The sequence below is a fragment of the Rhea americana genome, unplaced genomic scaffold, assembly GCF_003343005.1.
Source record: "Rhea americana isolate MKP2758 unplaced genomic scaffold, rheAme1 scaffold_0, whole genome shotgun sequence".
Lineage (NCBI taxonomy): Eukaryota > Metazoa > Chordata > Aves > Rheiformes > Rheidae > Rhea > Rhea americana.
Window position 1 is genome coordinate 12,173,056 of NW_028185037.1, and position 18,664 is coordinate 12,191,719.

General features: G+C 40.8%; 1 protein-coding gene across 1 annotated transcript in view; it reads right to left on the reverse strand.

The window, feature by feature from the left end:
- Nucleotides 1-4,949: 4,949 nt before the first annotated feature.
- HAS2 (hyaluronan synthase 2) overlaps nucleotides 4,950-18,664 on the reverse strand; it is a 20,220-nt gene continuing 6,505 nt past the window's right edge. Inside the window, exons 2-4 of the mRNA XM_085313792.1 lie at nucleotides 14,771-15,397; nucleotides 10,070-10,171; nucleotides 4,950-7,875 (exon numbers count right to left, since the gene is read on the reverse strand). Of these exons, the coding sequence (XP_085169918.1) occupies nucleotides 6,946-7,875; nucleotides 10,070-10,171; nucleotides 14,771-15,397 (1,659 nt within the window). The 3' untranslated portion in view covers nucleotides 4,950-6,945. The remainder of the gene's footprint in view (nucleotides 7,876-10,069; nucleotides 10,172-14,770; nucleotides 15,398-18,664) is intronic.

Sequence of the window (18,664 nt, forward strand, 5' to 3'; positions counted from 1 at the left end):
ATTCTTAGCTGGAAGTTTACTGTCTGATATGCACCAGCTTGGCACACTCCCCTAGTTCCTTGCATTGTGAAATGCCACAGGATGGCATATTTAAAACTTACTCAGTCTATTTTTAGCAATATAACTTCCACTTCTTTCTCCACTGGTGCCACRGCTAGATTTCATGCTTGCACACTCTGAGTCTTGTGCTTCCTGRCAGATTTGGGTTTGCTGCACAGACAATATCTTCTGCTTTATTACCTGTTTGTTTCATATATGCAATGAACAACCTATGTATCTCAATGGGGTTGCTGAGTGTACACAGTTGTTCAGCCAACAACCTGCTCCTTCTTCAGCTGAGAAGCAACCAGGGAAAATGGTAGCTGGCAACATCCACCAGCTATTTTGGCTCTGACATGTGCAAAGCCCTTTGTGAGGCTGAGTGTACATGGCTAGGCGCACATCTGCAGCTATTCTGTTTTAGTTTGCTTTGCAGTAGACTGTATGTGCCCAGCGTCTATCCCAGATCCTGAGGGATAGCAGCTTGTGTGGTTCCTCTGTGACTGTGTGAGCAGGTCTTGAACAGACTTTTAGTATGTGAATCTTTAACATGTGAATCTTACGTAAAAAAACATAGAGGAGCTACTCAATCACAGCAGAGTTGCTTTTATTCTGCKTAAGCATTCTTAGGGGAGACTTCCTGCTGTTTAACTAACCTGCTTGAAATCTCATTAATTCACCTGAGCGGTCCTGAGTGTCTTTGTGCACACAAGTTTACCTAGAATGTAGTCATGATCAGTTTAAGTATTGATACATTAAAAATTTTCTTTGACTAGCCTACAGCATGAGTTTACACAGCCTTAGTCATCCTACACTATCTATCCATGTTTCCTCTCTTACTCTGTAGCAAATGCAGTGTGATAAATGCCTCCTTTATTGAAGGCTCAGCTGCCTCACACCTACTGCAGAGCAAGGATTTGCCCAGGGGCAGTCCTTACGGACTATCTGATGTGCTGAAAATTCACATCTTGTCTTATCTTGGCATAAATCATGTCAGATCGAGCTAAAACGTATCTGGCATAGATTGACATAAAAGCATCACGTTTCTGTGCCAGTTTGATTTAACCAATTTATTATCACAATTTAAGTGCAGCTTTCTCCTTTCTTCAGGCTAATGGGAGTCCTAATGTAACTGTGTAATTCCCAAAGAAATATGAATCAAACCAAACCAAGCCAAACAAAATAACATTTATACTACAATAAGTAAAATCCCTAAGATTTTGGTTATATCAGATATGCTTGTGTAGACAAAGCTTTCACAATGCATATGTTCTTATATTAATGTAAACCTGGCTTGTACCTGTTTAACTTTTACCTTTGACAGAGATTTTGACAGAGATTTTAATGGATGAAAGTGTCCAAAGAGACCACCATGGTCATTTTTAAAAAATGTCATTCAGTTCAAATTTTATACCTAGTTTACATTAAACTCTGAGGCGTATCTGTGGTAAGAGCTACATGGATACCCCTTTTAGGTGGTTTTGTTTGAACTTTCCTTTGACCAGAATCAAGCCCCACAAATTTTGCACCCAAACATTTAATCTCCTTACAAGACATGCTCAGCCAGATGGCAGGTCAGAGCATTAACAAATCGCTTCGCCTCCTCCTATCTCCAGCCTAAGTTGCCAACAGGTTTCCTTCATGATTATTTTAAAGAATATGAGATTGAGTATACACTGGGTTGTCTATAAAAATAAGCGGGAAAAAGAATCACTGACTGCAGCATTGTTGCAGAATACCAGTCCAGCCCAGGTGAAATTGTGCTATTTGTCAGGATTTTGACTTGCTATGAGAAATGGACTGTTACAGTCCCAAGATCTAGGAATAAATATAGATATAGATGTAGTTACGTAGATAGATACAGATGTGTGTACGGTGGGGAAATGAAGAAATAGGAAGAAGTAAGTGCTGTCTGAAAGATGCTTGGCTGATATCTGGGAGAAATCGCATGTCAGTTGCTATTAGCTAATATTGATGTGAACATTAGCTACATAGGAGATGCTGCCGCTCAAGATTATCTGGCCTTTTTTATGTCTGTTTGGCACTATGAAGAGTGATAGGACTCTCATCATTGTGAAGACTTCTTGCTCCAGCACTAGACTGTTAGCCCAGCACTCCCAAAAGGGTAGGGTTTGTGCACAGGCTCACCCTCTGAAGCAAGGCAGTGTTCTTCAGCTGGGACATCCGGGCTGCAGAACTAATGACATCTACTCATCTCCTGAGAGTGAGATCTCASTTATGTTCCTTGACGTCCTGTGAGGGGTGTGCTGACATTGCACTGTCATGTTCGGTGGAGCACCGGTGGCTTATGGCTAATCTAGTAAAAGAAACAGGCCAGGGTTTGTTGTCCAGTCTTGAGATCAACTCATGATAGGGATCATATCTACGTAACTGAACATTACAGCCTCCTGAACCTGGGGGGTTCCTGCTCCATGCATCTTTCCTAACTTCACCCTAGCRTTGTTTGGGATGTTGGGATTTTGCCTTACCCAGGGCAAAAACACACCAGAGACCATGCTTACAGGTTGTCATGTACCAGTGCTTAGATACATAGCCTGGGCCTCTTATTTAGTATATATGTAACTACAAGGTCTCTTTTCTCTTGCAGTTGCTGTAGTTCATTGAAATTGTAAGGCTAATCTGCGATTATTCAAAACAATTATAGGAAAAAAATTTAGGAAAATTCAAAATGGATTTTGGGGAAAGTCAGCATCCTTAYTGAACAAATTGATATAGTTGAAAGAAGCATAGACTGGGGCACTCATTCATTCATCAGATCTGAAACTGAAGCAGCAGACTTTAGGCTAAGATGGGAAAAATATTGCACTGTTTAACTTAATTGTGTTAACTCTGGAGAAAAGTGGCTTTTCCAACACAACCTCAGTAATACCAAACCTTATCAACAGCTCTGGCTATGTATTTTATTTCCTCTTTACCATCTTATCTTCTGCTAAGAATAAAACTCAGAACTTACAGCAGACTGATTCACAACAGCTTGTGCATCGAGACATGCTTGGCAGTACATATCTGACAGAATTTTTTCCTCCTTATAGAAAAGGTCTGCTAAATATTCAYGCTTACACCACTGAAATAATCCTGATTCTTGGCCAAACCAAAGCTTGTTAGCAGTCAGAACAGGAGGGCCTCTTCCTCCATGCTGCCCCTCCAGCTCCTTCAGGTTTTGCTTCACACCTGATCTCTGCAAACAGATGCTCTTGAATTCAAATTACTCCATTCTGGAAATGAGTAAGAAGCTAAGATATTGCTGATTCACTGGATTTTTTTGGAAAGATTCTTTTTAAACTTTTCTTTAGAATTTATAGCCTATGACAGTTTCTTATACAGTCCAGCACCAACTATCTGTCAGAGGTAGCTGAAAAATAGCTGTGTTTTTCAAAAAGATCAAGACAAAGCACAGATTTTTCTTTAACAAATATCTCACAGAGTTATATTTGGTTTTAACTCTATTTTTTGCAAGAATCAAAAGTTGTTGGCAATACAAGGAAATAATTTTGAGATTAAAATGAACAGATTTACAGAAAGTATTTCTTCTCTTTTTCGTGCCAAATTTAGTGAGTGTTTTTAAAGAATTAAATTTTTCTAATAAAATGATTTTTTTAGTCTAATTATCTGCTGAAACCTTTCTTATCCAGCAGTATAAGTGAAATGAGTTACTCCATGCAGTCTTCCTGCAGTTGCAGGAGTGGACACAGAGCCACAGGGAGGGAAAGGCTTTGACCTACTGTGTACAAGGTGCCAGCTGATGCCCAGGGCCAGGGAGGACATGCAGCGAACAGACATGGGAGTGAACTTCAGTACTGGTGGGAGCTGTTCATCTGTGCCTGTTGTCTCTTGTCCTCCCACCAGGAATCACAGTGGAGAGCTTGCTTCTGTCTTCTTGATAACCTCCCTATAGTTACTGGGAGCTGCTTTTATGTCCACCCCCCCCCCCCATTGTGAAGCCACCTCTTCTCTGGCTGAACCGGCTCAACTCCCTCAGCCCCTCTTCATGGGGCAAGTGCTCCAGCCCTGACCATCTCAGCGACCTTCAGCTGAACTTGCTCCAGTTTATCATTATCTTTCTTGTACTAGCAGGCCCCAAAATGGTCACAGTGTCCAGATATAGTTTAACAAGTGCTGTGAGAAACTGTCTGCTAGGTCATAGACCTGTGCTGATGATCCAGGGCTGGTCTGAGCTGTCAGAGACGTCACTCTGCCCTCAGCTCGCTCTGCCCCTCTGTCAGTGGCTGATGCCCSTAACAGTCAGCAGAGGTAAATATATGCATGCCCTTCGGCTGCTCCTGTGCAAAGCAGAYTTGACAAATAACGCTGACGTGCAGCGGTAGGAGACCAGATACATGGTCTCCTCTGCCTCCCCTGCTGTGGAGTGTAGAAACCTCCAGTGGATAGGAGAGCTGGAAAATAGCAGCTATCATACAATATTTTCTATCCATAAACTTCCAACAACTTCCCAAAAGGAGGTCAGATCATTACTCCTGCTTTACAAATCAGGAAGCTGAGAAACAAAGGAAAGAAGTGATTTGATCAAACTAATTTACYAGCCACGAGCAGAGCAAGCATAGACTGTGTGATACCCACATATAGTGCTCTCAGGGCACCAAGGAAAAGTAGCGGGGCAGGCTTGCGACTTTCAATTTCTGCACCATCTCTAGAGCACAGATCAACCCATGCTTCCAACCAGGCTTGCAGTTCCCAGGTGCTGTGCTACATGTTGCCAAGTTTCTACTTAGAAATCTGGCAGGTGACAGTCTAATAGCACCCTTCAAGCTATGCATTTTTATAGCTTCAGAGCAAAAGTGCTGACCAGAAACAATATGAATTAGTCATAATCTTATCAAAAATATTTTATTTATGAAAGTAACAATTATACTATACAACCTATACTGGAAATACATTGAATAATTGCTAGAATAAATACAGGCAATTAATTCAATCTTTTTATAGAATGAGAGGATTTATTTGACATTTGAATGTTAACCCAAGCTTTAACTTACATCATAAATAGTTAAAAGGCATAGTCAAGTTTTTTTAAAAAAAAAAATTACTGTTTCTTTTGCTTGTTTTTAATACTGTTTTATTTTGTAACCAACAAGAATCAACTCTCTGATCATTAACATAATATTAGTATGACTTTCAAGCAACCATGTACCTCAAGATAATCAGACAAATAAGGTAGTGTGTGTGCAGTTCAATCTACAGCAGAATCTATTCATGTCTGCATAAAAAAGAGAAGCTGAAAATGCTTCTAAGTTCTTTAAGCATCATATGCTGATTTCTGCTTTACCACAGTGCTTTTAATACCAGAATCTAAAAAGGCATATATCTGTATGCAGCTGGCTTTCTGTTGCTCTTTGCTTGCATATTAGGGCTCATTCCTTTGGCTGGTGAAAGACTGCAGAATTTAGTCCTGAATATCATTTCTCAAAACCATAGTTCAAAATAAATGTCCTAGATTGATGATTAGGAATCAAGGAAGTGATGGATTTGCTATCACTTGAAGTTTTCTGATAAAAATTGTCTTCTTTTCTGGTAGATATGCTTTAGTCAAACACAAATTATTGGGCTCAATACAGGGGTCTGTATTTTACTGGATGTCAGAGAAGCTGATTTTTATTGTGACTGTAAATTCTCAGAGGAGCAGGGTAGAAGTTTTATTGTAAGACACCCACATTTTGAAAGTTCTGACATTTTTTTCCTGCCAGGTATTTTTTTTTTTAAACTCAAAAATCTGAACTATCTACTTGGTACTAACAGATTACGAGCAACTGCAACCACCAGTGAAGTCAACAGGAGTTTTGAGTGTCCACTATTTCTCCACACCAGAAGCTTTTCACTCATTAAGTAAGTCCCACGTAAGATCAGTGAAAGCTTTGCTATACACTCCATAGATGCCATTTGTTCTAATGGCGTCAAGGCCTGGCTTCCTGCATGGCTGCTGTGCATGGCAGGGATGGTATGCTCTTAGCAGAGAAGCAAAGTTCCCTTTTACAACGTTATCCAAGCAAAACAAAACCCCAAATTGCACATATCTACCCCTTTGGCCTTTTTGTAAGCACAAATATACTCAAAAATGGAAATCTTGGGCCTTTCCTAATAAATGTATTCAAAGAGCACATTTAAATATTTTTATTCACAGAAATAACCATTCATCAGTTGCAAAAATGCAGAGAAACATTTTATTCTTCCTATTGTGAACAATATCAAATCAGCATAAATTTTTAGGGAGAAAATAGGATTTTTTTTCCCAAACCTATTTAAAAGGATAAAGAACAAAATGTCAGGGAGGCAGCTTTTTGGCAGATAAGTAAAATATAAAATATGTGATTTAAAAAAAAGTTGGCTTAAAAATACACACACAAATAATACAATAATATAAAAATACAGCTCAGCCAATGGCCTCTTAAAATTTACCTTTGGCATTACATTTGGCAGCCTAACACAAAAGACCCTTCCTATAAACAGAACTATAAAAAAAAGAGAAGTTCATAAATTAGGTTGCAAGGGGTTGTAAGATCCTTTGCTTGATTCTCCAAACTCCTTTCCTTCCTTTCCACACACATAAGCATGACCAGTGAGGTATATAGAACATAACACTGTCAGGCATATGCACCATTAAAAAAGTGCATAAACAAAGAAGTCCTCCCATTTTCTTGCAAACAGGTTGAATCTGTGTGGTTTGCTTTTTCCCCCCTTGGAAAAAAAAATCATTTTTTTATTGTTTRTGTTTTCTTACTTTGGCAGGATGAAAATGAACCCAGAGGAATACAAATGTCCTATTCCCAGCAGCAATGATCCATTTCCCTTGGCAACATTCATCTGATGCCACAAATACTATAAGGTCGTTGGGTTGCTTTAAAACGCTCTGGGTAACTTCCCACAGAAACATCATACGTCTAGCACCATATCATAGTGTTGCTCTTTCTTCCGCCTGCCACATTTGGTGATAAGAACGAAGTACAAAGTCAAAAGCATAACCCAGTAACATGCATAGAGTATTGTGCCAATGATGAGAACTGTCTGTTTCGACTCAGAAAATGGCTTTTTTGATTCCTTGTAGATAGTGAAAATTACGCCACCTAGGAGGATTGTAAACCAAATGGAGACTGGAATGAGTCCTATAAAATTGACTACAATGGTTTTTCTTCCTGACGTGCCCCACCCTGCTTTGTTTATCGTGGCAATTGCAAACATCTTTGCTGGCAGTAAACTTGACATGTACAACACTGAGTAGAGTGACATGAAAACCATGACAATGTTCTTCCTAAGGAAGCTGGCAAAGGTAGACTTTATCAGGCCCACTAACTGAACTGTCAATAAGAAAAGGAGGATGTTCCAGATTTTTCCCCTGTAGAAGAGCTGAATGACTGTGGCGATAAGGAAGAAAGGAAAGAATCCAGTGATTACAGCTTCATAAGTCATCCACAAATGATGCTTGTGGAACCACATYGCATTATAAAGCCACTCTCTAAAGTACGATTTACTCCAGCGGGTCTGCTGATTCAGCCACCTGAGATATTCTATCGGTGTTTCAGTAAGGCACTTGGATCTAGCTGTGTACTTTGTTGCATAGCCCAGACTTAGCACTCGGTTAGTTAGATGCCTGTCATCTCCAAAGCTGCACTGGGAGCCCATAAATTCTTGATTGTACCAATCTTCCACAAATTCATGGAGTAATGAGTTTCTATACATTCCCAGAGGTCCGCTGATACACTGTACACAGCCAAAATAGGACTGACAGGCTCGTTCTATGTTAAACGCCATCCAGTATCTCACGCTGCTCAGAAAGGAGATCCAGGAATCATATTTGTTCAAAATCTGAAAACACAAGAAGTTTTCATTTTAAATGAGCTCTTGAGAAAGAAAATAGCACATTGGGTCAAAAAGGAATTTGAAAAGGCTAGAGTACCTCTTACCAAAATGTAGGGGTAACCTTGCTCCTGTATACAACTCATGACAAATCCAGGCATTACCTATACAGTTCGGGACACTGAAAGGAAGGGCAAGGTGAAGTCTTGGAAGAACCCACTCCACCCAAATGTTGTTCTCTCTTTTCTCTCAACCTTTCCTTTTCTCCACCAAAAGCTTCTTTCCTGACTCATTCTTYCTTTCTCTTCATTCCCAATTAAGGACTTGCCGGGCTCAGCCTCCCCCAAGAGGAGATGGTGGAGTCTCAGCGGTGGCCTCCTGCTTCTCTGCCCAGTCAGGCACAGGCTGAAGCAGCTTTAGGGCTGAGCTTCTTGCACCTCCCCTAAAGATTTGCTAAAGCATAAGGCAGGCTGAAAGCATGATCTCTAGTTTACATTTTCAGTATGTTTTCCCTAGAAGTTTGCATAAGGTTTACCGTAGAAGTTTGACCCTAGACTTACTATTAGGTCCCCTAAGAAACAGCCTGGTCTGATTTGTYGATGAAATACTAGCCCTGTTGTGTGTCCCAAGACAACAGTATGCTGTGATGCAAGGTAGTAGATGCCTCAGCCATGACTGTCTAGCTGTCGTATCTCAAGTAGAGTCATGCTTCAGCACACATAAAGGGCTCAGTCTTTTCTATATTCCCCAAAGTTCACTAAAAGCTCAGACTTACATAGACATGGTCTAAGAGACTGAATGCTAAATGAAGATATGAGAGCATGCTGGTTTCCCAGTCACCATCTTCACTGTCACATACTCAGCATCCACTTGTGCTGGAGGATGCAGCAACGAGACATGTAACAAGGTGTCTGCAYCAGCCCTACACAAGATGCCAAGTATCTTGTCAGTACAGAGATTTTCAGGGAAATCTGTGGCCTTTTAGGACTAGAAAACATTTTTCTTCAACTAGAAAAAGCATATGGCCTTTCACTCCAAAGACCCTGATTTMTGCCACATCAGTGTGCTGGAAGGCCAATTACTCATTTTCCCTGTTTCAACTTAATTTCACAATGTTTTTAGAAGCACCACAACTTATGGAGGGACTCAAGCCCAGTTCARGTTTATTATTTGTTGTACACGAAAGTGAATTGGGAAAGAGAAAGAAACACAGAGTCTTCATTCTGCCTACCTTCCTCCCAGAGCACACATGTCCTTCCCATTTTTCTGTGCAGGTACTTATGAACTATTCACCTAATGGCTGAACCTAYGCTATCTCCCTCCATTTGTGCTCACATATGTAGGGTAAGTGTGATGCCTGGTTTGTGGTCAGCCCAGATCTGCAAAGATATTCAGACTTCTGAGGKAAAATTAATTTCTAGAGTAAAGAGCCACATACCTGAAATATTTTTGACTACCAGGGCCTTCAACAGCAAATGCTTTCCCATTTAGGTGACCTTTTSTCTGCCGTCTCACATAAGAGCCCCACTGATTATAGGGGACAAATCCCAAGCCCAAGTGAAATGTTCATATGCATTTCTCTCTGAAAATTGTAGTAGAAGCAATTGTCTCAAAAGGAATGAGCAGCCTTTTGCTGCAGCTGTCAGCCAAAAYCTGCAATGCTAGAAATCCTAACAAGAGTGGAACTGTGTTGACTTTGGGGCTTTCAATTGTCCTGCCTGACAGAAATGCAGAGGAAATCCAGCAATACACAGAATGTATGATGCACTGGATTTCAAAAAGGCTTTTATTCATAAAAATTTTGGCTACTAAGAGCGACATAATTAAAGTATGTGGAGTGCTGGACTTGGCCTTGGGACATCTATTCTCAGTTCCCTGATGCCTTACAAATTTTCTTTGGCACTGTGGGCAAGTAGTTATACCCAAAGTCTCAAAGATGCCACAAAATCCTGACAATCCCAGTGTCTCACTTTTCTCATAAACTGGGGAGAATCACACTCGTCTGCTTTCTGTGGGTGTTCTTATCATGCAGTGCTCGCATCTGAGAATAAGGGATTCTAATCAATGGATAGAAAGGGTAAGGTCTCAGAAGAACCCCTATAATGATATCCCAATATATTCAACTCTATTATTTCCAGATAGGAATAAGTATTCACAGTTACTGCTGAAATGTCTCTGTTAATCTGAAAATCATTGCACTCACCTGCACATCACCTCCAACTCCTCCAACCATTGGATCTTCTTCTAAAACCTTTACCATCTCCACTGATGAGGCTGGATCAAGCATTGTATCTGAATCACAGACCTACAAGGAAGACAAAACAAGGGAAAAATGGGTTAAGCAGTACACTAGGAAAGAAAATAAAATCCTGTAAATGACCATAGAGACTCAATATGCATATATTCCTGAATGCAATTAAATCTCTCTCTGGAATCTGCATCAACCCTTCTGGTAAAGGCCATTTGTATCAGGCAACAAGGAGCAATGCTGAATGAAAGAGATTGCTTATCAGGGCTGCACACGTAAATAATCCTCTCTTTTCTGTATTAGCTGTATTTGTTTTATTGGCACACTGAACTGGCTTCTTTGAATAAGAGATATGCTCTCAAAGATGGGGAACTGAGTACCCCCTGCAGAGCAAGACAGTGTTTGCGGGTGTGTTGCAGATTCCTGCTGAGCCCTAACATAGGGTCTCCCCATGTCAGCTGCATGGTTGTAGAGCCCCGGTCAAATGTTTCCCACTGCCGTAAGTGGGAAGGAGAAAGTAGTTAAATTCCAGACGTTTGTTAAAAAAAGAAAGAGTCAGCTAGGAGACTGGTAAGAAACGTAATAATTCTTGCACTAACAGAAGGCTTTAGCAATTTGTGTAAAATATGTATTTTAGATTCCAGAACAAATTCATTTTTAATTTTAGTTGCATGGTGTGTTATTAGTAGTTCAGGAATTTGACATTTGGTATATAGAAATTATTTGGTATTTTCTTCTGGTATTCTTACACAAAATATGGATGTAAGGCCAGAAGGAGCAAGTCCCTAAATGCAGCGTTCCATGAGACTAGTGCAGAAATAGATGACACACACAAGGCGTTTCAACCACACAAACACTCCTAGTCAACTAAATACTGTGTACGTTAGGAACTGGTTTTCCCCCAGAGAGTAGGAGGAGGGCTCAGACAGGCTGGCGGGTTTGCAAGACAGTTGGCATTGCTCTAATTTGCTCTGAGGTTAATGACATGGGCTGCAGTCTGCTTAAAACAATCGGGTGTCTCCCTGTTGCAGCTGCTGTGGAAAGTGGTGCTCCAATTGCCTGTGAACTCATTTCTCAGACGCCCAGAAACTCTAGTAAAGGAGGCTGTCCAGGAAACACCCCTTTAACTGCCTAAATCCTGCCCTGTAAATTCTCATACTGTTTCCATTCTATCCACACTTTGCATTCTTGCGATTTCAGATGGGGACRGCAGTGGCAAAATTCAGTAGTTCTGAACGAACAGCCTGTTAAGTCAGATCCGTATGAGGCTTCTGATCAGGAATTCTAACTCTGGTGTCCTTTGAATTCAATGTAATTCCCCTTGCTCCAGGGGAGCTGAAGGATTCATTTCTGATTTGTGAAGAAGGAAGAGAGKTTTTAGGGGCACGAAGAAGCTTGCAGACTCTGTTACGGGCCAGATTCAAGTGTGGAGGTTACCCAGTGTAATCAGGCTGCGTAGCTTGGGATGTAGTTGACTATCTGCCAAAATGCTTCCTTTTCAAGCTCACTTGGAGGGGGGTGAAAGACGGAAGCTGATGAAAGCATATTTCTGTCRGGAGAAAAGCCACAAGCATCTCCAGCTCCTGCTAACTTCAAGGCCTCCAGCTTGAGAAGGACCTTTGTAACCTGGCCAACAAGTTCTTCCAGCTATGGTGGAAAGCTGTCATCAGTGACACTGCTCAGTGATAAAAAGGAAGCAAAGCAAATCTGCTGAAGAGGAAGGATGCCCTATACTTCTGTCCAGGACTTCCTGGACAAACATGTCTCAGAGTGCTTCGTGCAGCAGCTCTGTAATTTGCTGGGTACCCTGGTCTCAGGCAGAGAGCACTGGTATGATATATATCACCATTTCTTCTGTCTGTGAGCAATCAGTTGGGATCAGCCCTGTCCCCAGATCCTTAGCATTCCTTTGAGATCCTCCAAAACTTCATGCAGCTGAGCAACCCTCACCCCATTGGATGTATTTATCTATAGCAGAAAAACCTGCATGTTAGCAACACTGCTAATATGACATGAGGAATCCTGAACACACTGAATTTATTTACAAACTACCAGAATGTGTCCTTGGCRTATCTGCACAGTGGACATGTCTGAGCTTCTGGTGCAAACCTGACAAACTGTCATTTTCCATCTGGGTGAGGTTTTTCCAGGTGAAGAGATGTCCAAAGAAAGGTAAACATATAGGAGTCCTAATAAAACACAGCAAGGTCTGCAAGGTTGTCCCAGCACCGTCCCATAGCCAATTTGTCATATTTTCACATAAGGGCTGAGTGACCTGAAATTCGCTGCCCTGGGTCACAGAGTTTTCTGTGTTAAGCTGCAGTGAACTGCACCCTGAATTCTGCTCACTGTTTCAACCAGCTTTGCACTGACTGTAGGAGAGCCCAGGGTGACTTTCTCAGCTGTAGGCCCCCACATTTGGTGGGATGACACCTGTCCCTAGAGGCTTCACACCTAAGCACAGCAGGGTATATGTACCCAGCTATCTGTCATGATTCTGCTGGCAGTACAGGGCAGAGTAACCCCAAAGACAAATGAGTGCTGATCATCAGAATACATTCTGTCAGTTTAACTGCACTAACTGATCACTTGTACCCTCATAACCTCCTCCGAGAGGGAGGTAAAGCCTTCACAGTGCTTTCAGTTATTTAACAAGACTCTTCTAATGAGCAACATCTCATTTATCTACATTGATTTATCTACTTTTGATTTTCTATCCAACAACCCTTAGGCACATTTTAAGAATAATGAGGTCAACAGTTTCAGGCGTTGGCGATCATGCTGACTGGTCCATCTTTTTTAAGTGCTTGATCATCAATGAAGATTGCTCAGGCCTTAAAAATTCAGACTGGTTTTAAGTGATTTACTCCGGGTCTGCCCAAAGAATCATTTGGAAAAYCTTGACTTTCATTCACTCCTAGAACACTGTCTTAACTGTGTTGCATCATCACTGTGTAGTAACCAGGACCACCAGGTTGCTGCAGTTATAATATAAACGTGAGTGGGCTGTAACTTTGCCATCAATCATTAATGCAGTATTTGGTGGCTGCCTTACAGTAGCATTACAGTTCCTGAAACATTCATCAGGACTTTTGAATCAGGTCAGCACAGAAAAAAACAGAAATATCTCTTTTCTCAGTTTAGAGTATGCCTGTTGAAATAGAAACACTTTTTTCCAGGTGCCTTGAGCTGAACTAAGAGACGAAAACTGTAATGAACCTGTTTCTCTGCCTTCTATCTCTGGAATTTGATACTCCTATGCAAAGTGACTATAAAACCATGCCAATGCAGAACAACAGCATTTCCATACCCATCATAGTCCCTCACAACACAAAACCAAAGTGAAGAAAATGGAAAATCTAAGCCCATTGCTTTCAGATAACAGATCAGTTTGAATTTTGGAAGTAGCAGAAGATGAGTTTTAAATGTTTTCCTTACTCCTGAAACTCTGGTAACAGACCAGTTCCCAGCAGCTCTTCAGTTTCTGCTTCTCTTGTCTTTGGAGAGCTTGTGGCTCTGAGACCAGGTACCTAGCAGTCTTTCTGCTGTGCCATCCGTGCTGTGCACACATAGACCTGCACAACGGCAGGTATTAGCCTCAGAGATGTGTACATTTGAGCCACACCACCTCCCAGGGTCCACAGAGAGCACCTTGCWGGTAGTTGGTGCCCCACAAGAGAAGAGTGCTAAAGGTGGAGCAGAACGAGGAGGTCTGGGGTCAGGAAAAAGTTGAGGCTGAGTAATTAAGATYATTTCATATTCTGAGGGATTACTCAAACGAACCTTGCTGGTCTTGATCAAGAACTAATGATTCTCAGTGTCTAGATAAAGGCCCTGATCCTACAAAAGCCTTTCTCTAAGCAAGTCCTCTTCTATTTCCTGTAGTCAGCAGGACTGTTTTCAGGAGCAGGGAGAGCTTCCAGGTGTAAGGCAAAAACATAGAAAACCTTTCACGGGATCCAAGGCAGCTGGAAAGAAATGTGTCTCTGCTGCTTTGGAGACAGGGAGAGAYGACCCAGTCCAACTCATTTTTAAGTGAGTAGTGTCATAAGGGCTGTAAAGGCCAAGTCGTGGTGAGTGAGGTAATGCAGCTGTAAGTGATGAAGCAAAAGGTCCTTCAGGCTTTAGCTGAAGAAATCTTTCTTTCAAGGCTGCACATTGACCCTTTTATGGAATAGTCCACACAGCCTTTGAATATTTTAAAATATGACCATCTCTTTTACAGACCCCACCACTGCTCTGAGATATTCCCTAGCACCACCAAATACTTAACTGCCTGCTTGTGTACAGGGCTGCTAACATCCTCACAAAATGAAACATTACCTCAGATCTTGACTTACCTGACTAGAGCAATGGTCTTTAGGAGACCATTGGCCTTACTTGAAGCAAAACCATTTTGATAAGGGAGCAGTGCTGAAGTATTTCAGAATTCTCCAGTAGCTGCTGCACAGATTTAACATATTCACAGATAGGTTGACCGTTTTAAAAGGTAGCAAAATATACTTTTAATGGTCAAGCTGTTTCCAAACAGACTGAAAGGAGCACTGTGTTCATCAGGGACTAGGATGGGCTCTAACGYGCTGCACAAAATATACAAAAGCTGCTTTCTTTCAAAGTGTGTTTGAATTGGCACTGACCTGGTGCTTTAATACCTACCTGTACATAATCCACGCTTCTTCCCAGTGCTTTGAATGCTGTGTACATTACTTCTCTTTTTCCACCCCATTTCTGCATGATGCAAACACTTTTGTTGGACAGGACCAGCTGAGATACATGCTGCATGCTCTCTCTGTGAGACTCGTCTGTCTCACCTGGACCTTTGTCATGGAAGTTATTCCTCCAGACATAAGTGGCAGATTTGTCCCTACCCATGATTTCTGTAAAAATGTCCATCATGTAAATGTCGTCTTCCGAGTTCCCATCAATGACCATAACAACTTTAATTCCAGGGTAGGTCAATCTTTTCACAGAAAGTAAACATTTTCTTAAGTAGTCAGGATCCTCTTGATAGGCAGCAATACAAAGGGCAACTGTTTTGTTCAGCTTGATTGGAGTCTCTAGCGACCGCTTCATTTTCCTGTGTTCTAGGAAGGCAAACAGGCTTTGGATGATGAGATGTGATGCCAGAATAGCACCATAGAGTCCAAAGGAGAAATAGTAATTGTCCGTTTGGATAAACTGGTAGCCGACGATGTAAGCAGCGGTGATCCCGAGCAGGAGGGACACCCCAAAGAGCGTGGTTCCAAGTATTCTCAGGATACATATAAACCTCTCACAATACATCTGCAACAGAACCAGGGACACAATTAGCACAACGACCCTTTCCTGCCACAAGACATCACGTGGAGTACATGTGACTACAGCACAGAGCTTGGTGTCAAGAAATACAGGCTSTCCTTCTAACTGTGTCACAGACTCACTGCATCACCTTTGTCAAACCATGTCTTCTCTTTACAGTGTCTCTTCTGTGTACAATAAGGCTCAAATTTGCCTTAATATACCAGTGGTATTTATTACTAATTGTAATGTCCTCCTAGAAGATGCTATTTGCGTCAGGATCTTATTTTGGAGGTCTRGGTTTACTGAATGAGGCATGCTGTCAAATTACCCCAGGGGAGTTGGAGAAGGAGCCTTTGGGCCACCACTCTCTTCATATGGTCACAGGCAGGAGTAACAGCTGAATGTCTGGGCATCCTCTCCCTCTACCATCCATGTCACGACCGCATCCAGCCCTGAATCACTTCTGTCACTTAGTTATGTTTGCAAAATTATTGGAAAGGCATTCTTAAAACAGATGTCTGAATGTATTTATAATTTGTTAAACAGATGCCTGACTATATTTATAAATTATATTTATATAATTAGACATCTGCTTTAAAAGGTCTTCTCAATACCATTGCAAAAATGTATTATTCATACATTTGTGTATATAGATATATGCATGTGTGAACGTGTGTGTGCATGGCTAAAGCTTGACTGAGATTAAGTCTGTGGCAAAAGTACGCATTAATTTAACAGAGCCAAGGCTCTGGACTCCAAAATTCAGTAGAATATTCATTGATTCTTATAACTTTTGCATGCTTAGATTATCCATCTTTAAAATGTTCTGACCTAACCTCCAGGTTATGGAAGCTCGGTTGGAGGGTGCTCTGATATTCTTGAAACAAATGATGGATACTCATGTGGGCAGGCAGAAAGGCAGAATATATTAGTTGTTTAAAATTTTTTTTTGCAATCACATTAACTATTTTATGCAACAGCTTTCTCATAACTTCAGAAAATTAATGACAATATTTTTTGTCAATTGAGGTATTTGACATAAAGAACATAAAGTGAGTAATGTCTCTTTAAGGCTAACTCAGCAAGCACATGATCTTAACTCAATGAAACTGAAGCACATGCTTGAATATTTTGCTGAATTAAGGCCTCTCTTAGAGTAATGGATGTCATATTTGTGTTTTCTTATTGGTATTCATATTTTCCCTGCCGCTGTCATCTTGCTTGTCTGCTGACAACATTTGTTTCACCATCTGTTGGCCAAAGCTAAAGTTGGAACACCACTTCCTTACATCATATATGCCTTTAACTCTTTCTTGTGAAATACTTGGAAAAAATATTACCAAGCTCCAGAAGCATAGCTCTCAGCAACTACATTTCTGTCTGAAAAGTTACAGGCGTGGAAAAAAAATTCTCAACACAGAATCAGTTACAGAACGAAAATAAACCAGGCGAACATAAAGTCTGAGGTTATGAAGATTAAGTTTTTCCACTAGCTATTTAGGGTCTTACATTTCAAGACCGAGGGAAGCCTCTTAAATGTATATTTGGAAATTCTGTTAAAGAAATTGGACTCTATCTCTAGGACTTCCTTGAATACTTAGGGCTAGGCTTCAACAGGTGCTGTAATCACCCAGCAGCAAAAGGGACCTTCCCTGATCTGGTCTGTCTAAAAGTCTTTCACAACGGGAGTCATAGAGAAACATAATAAAAGATAGCTGTTACATACCAGAGTTATAGGTGAATTCAGTGCCCCATACAGACTAGCCTTAGAAAACAGATTAAGTAAGGGATCACCTCCAGATTGCCTTGAAGTCGAATAGCCTGGGTGCCTATTAATCCCTCAAGTAAGCAAAAGATCAGAAACATCAAGGTAAATGTTTCATTAATGGTGCAGTTTTATTAGGCTTTCTTGTTTTGGATCCACTACTTTTCTTCTCTTGCCAGAAACAGAAATTTCCTATTAGTGAGTAGAGGCTAAAGTCTGCCTACATTAAGAATTACACCACTGAAATCAATGGACTACTTACATGGGTAGGGCACACAGGATTTAGATTAAGATCTAGAGTGTTCGTGTTTGACTAACTATATATTGTACCACGCTTCTTTTTATATTAATTTGCTACTATTTTTTCTCTTCCTATGAAGTGCTTCCGCACAAGAAGAAAAACAAGAAGTGAATTCTCTGATCTTGTCATTACCGCACAGCTTCCTGCCCTCCCCAAAATGCAGTCTTCTAAGATCAAGAAGTGGATTTCTGGTCCTAATAAAACAGCTTTTTTTTCTATCCTTTAACTATCAACCTTGGGAAAATAAACTGTGTTTTGATCTAAATTCCTGGCTTTCATCAAAGAAACTTTCCCCTTTGTATATGCAACTGAAGGCTCTATGCATAGTCTTTCAACTGAGTGAATCTCAGGCAAAATCTGGAAAAAGTTGCTCAATATTCTCCACTTTAGCATGTGAGCTATTGAGGAGTTGCCCAGCAAAACTGATTTTTATCAGCTTGAAAGTGCCCAAACAATGACAAAGAAGCCAAAACCTCTCCACCCTTCTCAAGTAATAGAGCCAGAAAAACAAAGGGAAATGACGCTTGTACAAGTCTGGGGCCAAAAAAGAAGTGCTGAGTCAAATAATAGCATTGAGGATAGGGAATAACTACATTGCAGATTTTAAGACCAGACAGTGCTATTATGAACATTCAGTCTGGCCTAATACAGCAAAGTGTAATATGATATTGTCAGTCACAAATCAATTAAAATGTTCCTGAACTTGTCATCTAAAGCTAGAATCAAAAATTATCAGAGAACCAGTGTATAGTACTGTGTTATAGCAGTGTAAACCTAAAATAATGCCATGCTGAGTCAAGATATGTGTGACAAATGCATGGTGAAGGACAAGCACCTATGCTAACTTTTGTAACCACGGTTGTTTTTCAGTCATTTCCTTGATAATTACCCTTTTTAAGTGCTAGCAAAAATCCTTTCAGCAAAATGTAAATGCTTATATTCAAAGTTGTCAGCACTGCAGCCCTACTGAACAGCTGACTGATTGGTGTGGGGGAACTGTGGACACACCATATTGTGGTCTTTATGTCCCTCAGGCTCCTGGAGCTTGCCTGTTATAAGGCACTACTCAGTGTTTTGTCTATGTCTCAGCCTAAGGGATCTTCAGTCTTTTAATGGACTTAAGTTTGACCTGGGAAATAGGCATTGCAAAACTTGAAAAGAAAAGAAAAGAAAAGAAAAAGAAAAAGAAAAAGAAAAAGAAAAA